This window comes from Rhinichthys klamathensis, unplaced genomic scaffold (assembly GCF_029890125.1).
Source record: "Rhinichthys klamathensis goyatoka isolate OS25496 unplaced genomic scaffold, OSU_Roscu_1.1 h1tg000281l_1, whole genome shotgun sequence".
In the NCBI taxonomy this organism is placed as follows: domain Eukaryota; kingdom Metazoa; phylum Chordata; class Actinopteri; order Cypriniformes; family Leuciscidae; genus Rhinichthys; species Rhinichthys klamathensis.
This window is the reverse complement of record NW_026606800.1, coordinates 5,733,962-5,743,575: the sequence shown is the minus strand read 5'-3', so window position 1 is coordinate 5,743,575 and position 9,614 is coordinate 5,733,962. Positions and strand designations below refer to the sequence as shown.

At 35.9% G+C, this 9,614-nt stretch overlaps 1 protein-coding gene across 1 annotated transcript; it reads right to left on the bottom strand.

Moving 5' to 3' along the window:
- Positions 1-829: 829 nt before the first annotated feature.
- On the bottom strand, positions 830-9,341 carry si:ch211-202p1.5 (uncharacterized protein LOC103909337 homolog). Its single transcript, XM_056269440.1, has 4 exons — positions 9,195-9,341; positions 2,195-2,342; positions 1,016-1,144; positions 830-935 (listed from the first exon to the last, which is right to left on the bottom strand). The coding sequence occupies exons 1-4, from the start codon at positions 9,250-9,252 to the stop codon at positions 830-832; spliced, it is 441 nt and encodes a 146-aa protein (XP_056125415.1). The 5' UTR covers positions 9,253-9,341.
- Positions 9,342-9,614: the final 273 nt, after the last annotated feature.

Genomic DNA, 9,614 nt, shown 5'->3' with positions numbered 1-9,614 from the left:
TGAAGCTATTTTCTGCTTAACTGTCGTCCACTTTTTCTGTGCACTTAACCTCACTTTCATTGTAGGTACGTTTATAAGCAATTTTCATGTCATTGCAAGTTTAAAATCCACAAAGTAGTGACAAAAACCAAAATTAGATACCGCAGCCGTATTCCATCAAGAAAGATGGTCTATGTGCATTTCACCAATGACTGGGTGTTAGGTTTTTATTTCTTTGCCTTTTCACATTACAATAAATATTCAGCTCATTCATTCGATTACAAATTGATTGCAAGTTTCAACTGTCTGAAAAATCAAACTACTGTAAATCCACTGATAAATGTGAACTGCTTGTCCTAGTTCTGTACATACACAGGCATTTTTTATTATTCATTAACAAACATCCACAATTTAATTTACAGAAAGCTAGACATGATATTAAAACTCGGAACCTTGGATGACAGAGTGATCTTTACCCAAGAAAAACTAATATGTTTAATGTCAAACCTAGTGCCCACAAACCACTATTGCCCTTAATAAATATTCAAAATGTATTCACTATATGGAAACAAAATTGGAAACATCAGATGATATAGTATATTACACGTCAATTAGAAGCAATCCGGTTTTACAGTATTTCGCAAAATACTGACAGTTAGATAATATATCACTCATATTTGCTTCATACTGTCACTATTCACTATTGAGCATTTCATGACAAGCCCAATAAGTATAATACTATACTTTGTAAACCATTCACAGCACACATATTCAGATATACAGCCAGGCTTGCTGCCCAAATAGCAATAATATACACGAAGTTACTGTGTAGTTTTTTTCCCCATCCCTCTCAGGTTTGTGTTGGATTATGCCTCCTCTGTCTCTGGGAGAATCTAGACTTGTATCGTTCTTTGTAGTTTCTGGGATGGTAACTTTTGACTGAGGAATTTTCATCTCTGAAAAATATACCAAGTCAGGCATCTGTAAAATGCAATGCAACTGCCGCAATGTGCAATATTTTAATAATGACACTCACTTTTGCTGGAGATCCAAGTAAGAGCAAAACCGCACACATTTCGTGTCTCTTCTATGTGCGCAGTGGCATCGTTCCATATCTCGTCTTAGACGCATTTGGAGTGAACCTACACCATAGGGAATGACCTGACTGAAAGAGAACAGCTGATATTTTTAAGTGCATTACAAACATATCAATATTTAACATGTGATTTTTAAAAAAAATCAAATGTAATAAATTATTGGGAAAAAAAACTCGTTCACACTTTAGATTAGGGTCCAATTCTCACTATTAACTCACAATTAACTATGACTTTTGCCTTAATAAACTCCTAATCACTGCTTATTGATAGTTAGTAAGGTAGTTGTTAAAGGGATAGTTCACCCAAAAATGAAAATGTTGTCATCCTTTACTCAACATGTTGTTCCAAACCTGTATACGATATTTTGAAGAATATTGGTAAGATAGTTGATGGACCCCATCTGGTTACCAACATTCTTCAAAATATCTGCTTTTGTGTTCAACAGAAGAAAGAAACTCATACAGCTTTGGAACGACATGATGGTGAGTAAATGATGACACAATTTTCATTTTTGGGTGAACTATCCCTTTAAGTTTAGGTATTGGGTAGATTAAGGGATGTAGAATATGGTCACGCAGAATGATCAATAAATGTGCTTTATAAGTACTAATAAACAGAAATGCTATATAGATGAAATTACCTAATTTAATAATCGATGATCTTTACAATGGAACTGAATCAAGCCAGAACTGACTTCAGCTGAACAACAGCCAAAATGCATTATTTTCCTGTTATCTATCCTATTTATCCTGTTTAGGGTTTTTTTTGCACAAAGAGTTATTTTCAAATTCATGAACTGAATAAAAAGACTTGTGCTTTGAATTTTCAAGATATAAGACTTCACACTAATTTCACTTCCCGAGAGCCAGACCCTCAATCTTTAGTTTCTTGGTTGTTTTTCACCAAAGGCAGTCTGCCTGTCCTCGGGTCTCCATGCGTGGGCCACATTAATGAGACCACACACTTAAATACAACCAGACACGTGCTTTCAGTGTACAGGTTACCAGCTTCAGTCCCCAACAGATTTCAACCTCCACTTCTCTCTCTCTTTTTTTTGTATTGCTCAAAGAGATCTCTATAGGAACAGACACAGACAGATCAATATTTGGATGATGTACCTGGGTGTATCGACCCAGACGATTCCTATGTGGCAAAAGTACACGCATTCTTTGTCCTTCAGGTTTTCACAGGAGCAGCGTCTCTCGCGATGGTGAATTTCTGGAGGAACATTCACAGATGGACTAATGTTGGCATGTGACCCTGGGACTGAACAAATACAAAGTTTAAACAACAGGTACAGTGACAAAAGAAACGATCAAAATCAGGAAAGACATGTTACAAAAGACTCTATTTCAAATAAATTCTGTTCTTTCAACCCGATCTCACGACCAATTCGTCCGAATTTGACGAGTGATTAAAAGATGGCTAATTCGTAACAATTAGTACGATTTTTGCTAAATCGTACATATTTGACGAGTTGCCCAATTCGTATGAATTCGTACGAATGACCTAACCCTGCCCCCCCCCCCCCAACCCCACCCTCCCCCTAAACCTACGCATGACGTCACTTTTAATCACTCGTCAAATTCGGACGAATTGGTAGTGAGATAGCTTTGGTTCTTTCTATACGGTTTCCACAAAAATATTAACCAGCACAACTGTTTTTAATATTGATAATGATTAGAAATGTTTCTTGAGCAACAAATCAGCATATTATAATGATTTCTGAAGAACACTGCAAGACATCACACAAATCAATACATTTTAAAATATATTCACATCAAAATATATATATTTTTTACTGTATTTTTTAATAAATAGATGCAGTAAAAAAAAAAACGAGGTAAGACTATCAAATACAGCCTTCAGAATGCTGAATCACAGCTAATTCATGGATTTCTAGCAAATACTTTCCTTTTTCCCAAGCCTATGTTTTGTTTTGTTTTTTGCTTTGATGTGTGTAACACTTGAGACAAAACCTAAAAATGTGTCAAAATATTAGTCAGTGCGGCATCTTCGCTCGGCGATGTAAGACATAACATGTCTAAGCTCTTGCTGCTGTCTAAACATTTCAGCAATGTTGTGTCTCTGAGATCCTCTTTGTTTTAGGCCTTTAATCCAGAGGATTCTCAGATCCAGTTTTCATAACTATGATCTAACAGGTTATCAGTTCAGAAGTGAATTTCCACGCAACCTCAGTAAAAAATAATAAAATCATGTTACACAATAAAAAGGAAACCTACAAACAAAATGGCTTAGGTTGCATGAACTTCATTAAGGTTGTGGGAAATGAAAAGCCATGTGGACCATGTTTAAAGAAGACAGCAAATACGAATCTGTGGCCAACCACATTTAATGCCTCTAGGATTCCAGCAGCGCATGTAGATGGTACAAAGCAAACCACCACTACAGCTTCCGATGGTTGGGGTTTTAAAAGTTGAATCAAAAACAGATCTCTTGTTCATCGGCGACATGGTAACTCTTTAACAGAAAAACAAATCTCAAAGTAAATACAAAAGAACAAGAAATGTATACATGAAACATCAAAGTAGCTGCTTTTAAAGAATACCATGGTACATTTGATTGCCAGGAAAGTAAGAGGATAGGGGTGCAACAATATCCTCATGTCACGGTTCGATACACATCACGATACTGAACTCACGATACGATATTATTGCGATACTTCAAGACATATGATAAAAGGTTAACACAAAATGTACTGTTGATTAAAATGCTAAATTTGGTATTACATTGTGGGTGTATGAATAGGCTTGGACTTGCTGATAACCCAATGCACAGGACAAAAGTGACACCAGAATAAAAATATTCATGATTCTGAAGCTGAAAATACAGAATTATTTTAGACGAATATGCTTTCACTCTGTCACTGATTAGATATATTTAAAATAATGTAGGCCACTTTTTACTGGTAACATAAGACAAAAACAATATTAATATGTATAACAAACATAACAATATTTCCCCATTGCATTATTATACATTATATAGTAGTTTAATGTAGCACTGACACTACTCTGAAAACGTGAATTTCTTCTCGCATAGTAATTTTTATTTTGGTTAACTATCCACAATACATATTGTTTCATTTTTCTATTGCGATATATTATGACATGATATATTGTTACACCCCTATAAGAGGATAATTTCTTTAATGAGGTAAGATAGATGAAGTAGGAACTAGGCTGCAGGAGGTCTCGCTCTCTTGAAGGCTCAGCAGTGGTGACTTTTGGAACATGGAAGAGGTGTTTTAGTTGGACCTCAGTAACCCGAATGACATCTAAGGTGCTCAATCAGGTGAACAGAGCCTAAGGCTCTAAGACCTTATAGAAACGGATGAAATTGCATGCCCCGGTCTTGTGGAAAGCGATCTGGGAGTGATCACAGTAATCCATCACTATCACAAAGCTGTGGGGGTCTAACTATATAAGTTTGATGTGGAATACACAACAATGGTCTGACTTTTGTTCTGATGCTGGAAATCAGTTGTCATCCATGTCCTCAAGGCGTCAGTTGAGGTTTCCCAGTGAAGCATTTGGGCTAGTTTTCATATAACAGGTAAGGATACTGAATCACAACAAGTAGCTTGGATTTAGAGCTTGGAATTTGTTCCAAATCCATTGGAACGTCTGCTAAAAATGCCTTACATAATTCACATACAACTGACTTTATACCATCATACCCTTAATCGTGAGAAAGACAATCAGGAAAAGTTTTCTTTATCCCAGTAATATTTTACCAGACTAGACTTTTCTAACTCGACACTGGTATGAGACTGTGAAACCTAAGGCAAGCTCTGTACTCCTCAGCACATTTTGTTTTCCCAAGAAAAAAATTATTTTATGACCCGTGCCCTGAAGAGAGACATGACTGCCAAGTTGGATCAGTGTAGAATTGTAAAGGACAGGCGAGGGAGGATTACATAAATCCATAACCACCAGTTAAACCAGACCATCTCACCTATGAAGAAGCAGCAAAAGCTTTTCTGTTGTTAGCAATAAGATAGTGATAAAATAGTTTGACTGCTGTTATTAAAATGAAAAGCTGTGATTATTTCCACCCTGTGTGAGACCGGCCTTGAAATTCAAAACTTCGGAGGAACGTGGCTCTGAAGTTTCAGCAATTAACCATAATAATATTCATTTGTCTATTTGGAACATAGACCTAAGTTTGGTCTTGTTTTAAAGGAAACACTGAGCAGATTATTGCAAAAAATGAAAGTATGAAAAAGTTATGGAAGTTTAAATTGACACTAAATCAAATATACTGTACTATATATTTTTTATTTTATAAAAAATATACATTTTACAAAATATTTTTTATTCTAAAATTACTATAAAATCAAAGCCATATATCTAACCAAGTTGTGTTCCAAATTTGAAGTTGATATCACACAAATTGAAGTTCCCATGAGATTTTGTTTAGGCGTAGTACCAACAATAGCCACCGGGTGACATACATTCCATTGAATTTAGCTGTATACATTCTGCCTTAACAAATTAATAAATTTCTGTCCAAATGTCAATTCTGTCACAAAATTTGGAACCTTGAGACTTAGACCTTTCTGACAATATGTGTTTTGTCAGGATTAGAAAAGGTTTTGATCATAAATTATGAAATATAATGATGCCCAAAAGGGGAGGGACCTGATAAAATAATTTAGAGTACCGTTTCTATGGTAACGCAACTCTCAATTTCAAAACGGTTTTCACAGGATGAATTCTGAGTTTGTAAGCTTTCAAATGATACCTAATTTATGATAACTACTAAAATATGTGATGTAATAAAAAAAGGCGATGAAAAAAGATAATATTATATTTCAGAGGATAATATATACAGGTCCTTCTCGAAAAATTAGCATATTGTGATAAAGTTCATTATTTTCCATAATGTAATGATAAAAATTAAACTTTCATATATTTTAGATTCATTGCACACCAACTGAAACATTTCAGGTCTTTTAATTTTGTTTTAATACTGATGATTTTGGCATACAGCTCATGAAAACCCAAAATTCCTGTCTCAAAAAATTAGCATATCATGAAAAGGGTCTCTAAACAAGCTATTAACCTAATCATCTGAATCAACTAATTAACTCTAAACACCTGCAAAAGATTCCTGAGGCTTTTAAAAACTCCAAGCCTGTTTCATTACTCAAAACCGCAATCATGGGTAAGACTGCCGACCTGACTGCTGTCCAGAAGGCCATCATTGACACCCTCAAGCAAGAGGGTAAGACAGAAAGAAATTTCTGAACAAATAGGCTGTTCCCAGAGTGCTGTATCAAGGCACCTCAGTGGGAAGTCTGTGGGAAGCAAAAAGTGTGACAAAAAACGCTGCACAACAAGAAGAGGTGACCGGACCCTGAGGAAGATTGTGGAGAAGGACCGATTCCAGACCTTGGGGGACCTGCGGAAGCAGTGGACTGAGTCTGGAGTAGAAACATCCAGAGCCACCGTGCACAGGCGTGTGCAGGAAATGGGCTACAGGTGCTGCATTCCCCAGGTCAAGCCAGTTTTGAACCAGAAACAGCGGCAGAAGCACCTGACCTGGGCTACAGAGAAGCAGCACTGGACTTTTGCTCAGTTTTGCATGTCATTCGGAAATCAAGGTGCCAGAGTCTGGAGGAAGACTGGGGAGAAGGAAATGCCAAAATGCCTGAAGTCCAGTGTCAAGTACCCACAGTCAGTGATGGTCTGGGGTGCCATGTCAGCTGCTAGTGTTGGTGCACTGTGTTTTATCAAGGGCAGGGTCAATGCAGCTAGCTATCAGGAGATTTTGGAGCACTTCATGCTTCCATCTGCTGAAAAGCTTTATGGAGATGAAGATTTCATTTTTAAATGAAATGCTATTAAAGTGAAGCCCACAGTGCAAAAGCTTTATTTCCTCCAGCTAGACCATTCTGAGGCAAACTCATGCTTTTGCTCCACCATGAGGGAAGTTATGTGTGGTCCATAGAAGTGGTAGGAGATGGCCTACACATGCATAGTTTACACCCAAACCAGACGGATTACGAAGCATTTTACGCCACATTTAACCCTAATTCATCCGTTCAATCTTTTACACTTTTACAACTGCATATTGTGACTGGTGTTATAAAAGCAAAGACATTTGATAACCGAAATCTACATGGTTGTGAAAAGCTGACTATTAGACAATGAGAGTTAAAGAAAAAGAATCTATCATTTACTCATGTTGTTCCAAATCTGCATTGCTTTGTCTTCTATAGGAAACACAAAAGTAGATATTTTAAAGAATGTTGGTAACCAAATAATTTCTTAAAATGTTCCAAAGTCAGTTTTGCAATGACATGAAGGTGAGTAAATGATGACAGAATTCTTATTTTTGGGTGAACTATCCCTTTACCCTTTTTTCTTTAACCCCTTAACTGTCACCCCCCTTTTTGAGAATGGACATTAAAATGCACTATTCAAACTTAAATGGTTGTAATTCAAGAATGCTTTGGAATATAGAGTGTTGTCGTGTTTTAAAGAAAACACTCAGCAGATTATTGCTGAAGTGAAAGCACTTCAAAAAATGAAAGTATGAAAAAGTTATGGAAGTTTAAATTTACAGTAAATCAAATATACTGTAGCCTACTTAATATATTTTCTTTTATATAAAATATATATTTTACAAAATATGTTTTACTATAAAATTACTATCAAATCAAAGCCATATATCTAACCAAGTTGTGTTCCAAATTTGAAGTTGATTTTTGCAAATATTGAAGTTCCCATGAGATTTTGTTAGGCGTAATACCATAAATAGCCACCAGGTGACATACATTCCATTAAATTTTATGGGCTATATGCACGCATAACTTCTGCGTTTGATGCAAGGATGCTCTTGCGTTTCCGGTTGGGGAGATTTAAAGCGGAGGAAAACCGAGGAAAACGGGATTATGGCAGAGTCTTCAAAATTTACTGTCCTCTCGTCTTTGAAACGAAACTTTAATACGTTTAGATGTAATTTTATATATAGTTATGTTTATTTAATATAATAAACAAAGAAGCATAAACAAAATGAGGGGTGTCTGTTTTTGTGACTAACGTTTCTTTATTATAGCAATAGAGTATAAAAACCAATATAAATTCTCGGTATAGCATTGGACTCTACGATCGGCGGAAGTAATCCAGCATCCTTAGACCTTCACCGGAAATACCGCCGTGCATAGAGCCCATTGTATGCATTCTGCCGTTACAAATGAATACATTTCTGTCCAAATATCACTTCTGTCACAAAATATGGAACCTTGAGACTCAGACTAGAAAGATTAAAAAAGGTTTTGATCATAAATTATGAAACATGATGACACCCAAAAGGGGAGGAGCCCGATAAAAGAATTTAGAGTACCGTTTCTATGGTAACGCAACGTCCAATTTCAAAACGGTTGAATTCTGAGTTTGTAAGCTTTCAAATGATACCTAATTTATGATAACTGCTAAAGTATGTGATGTAATAAAAAAGGCGATAAAAAGATAATATTATAGTTTAGAGGATAATATATATATATTATACTTTTTAGAGGATAGTATTATTTTATATTAGATTATATGTTTTATTATGCTTAAACTTTTAGCATGAAAACAAAAGTTTCAATTATTAAAAGTGTGCGTCGACTTTTTGAGACAAAGGTCAGAACTCCTGTTATGATGTAGATTTTTTGAGGTGCACTCTTGTCATTTATGCATCTATTACTGTTCCTACATAATTTGTAACAAAAAACAGTGCTAAAATATCTATTTAGGAGTCTTAGACCTTTCCAACGATATATAGTTTGTCATGATTAGATTAGGATTTAATCTAATATAGTGAAGTAAATTAGAACATCCTTTCAAATTACAAGAAAGTTGCTAAACAAATCTTTTTAATATCAAATTTGATGTGAAAATACATCCGAATTGCAAAGAACAAACCAGAGAGAATCTGACAATGAAGTTTTGACAGCAATATGTTTTAACTGCTGTGCTAGACAAAATCTCATGTAAACTGAATTAGCATTTTTAATTGACATTTTTCAGATAGGAAAATATTCACATTGTTAAAGATTTGAACAGAAAGACAGAATTATATATAAGAAAGATGGTAGCCATTTACCTTGTTGCTCCAATATGAAAACAACCACACCTATTACAAATAAGAAGGAAAAATCCATGATGCACAGTGCTTTAATTTGGCCAGCCTGTCTCCTGGATGTCTATCCACACTCGGAGAGCAAAGCTGTGTGGAGAGAGAGTTTCTCAAACTCCTGCCACTCTCTCGACACCTCCAGCCTACCACACCCTCCTCCCCCCATCTCCGTCTTTGGATCAGCCTGCCAACTTGTTCTTCACAATGCTGGCGACAGGTGTTTGACAAGACACATTGTATGGGAGTGTCAATGGGAGAGAAAGAGAGAGAGAGAGAGAGAGAGAGACCTTGTTCTCTTTGTTTGGAGATGCTCTAATTCCATATGAAAGCACTTGTGAAAGCAGGGTTTCTCAACTTTGTCTGTTTTCATCAAGTGCTTCCAGCAAG

Coding starts and splice junctions, on each gene's coding strand:
- si:ch211-202p1.5 (XM_056269440.1), bottom strand. CDS start 9,252: ATGGATTTTTCCTTCTTATTTGTAATAGGTGTGGTTGTTTTCATATTG. Junction 2,343..9,194: donor TTTCATATTGGAGCAACAAG/GTAAATGGCTAC, acceptor GTATTTGTTCAG/TCCCAGGGTCACATGCCAAC. Junction 1,145..2,194: donor GTCTGGGTCGATACACCCAG/GTACATCATCCA, acceptor GTTCTCTTTCAG/TCAGGTCATTCCCTATGGTG.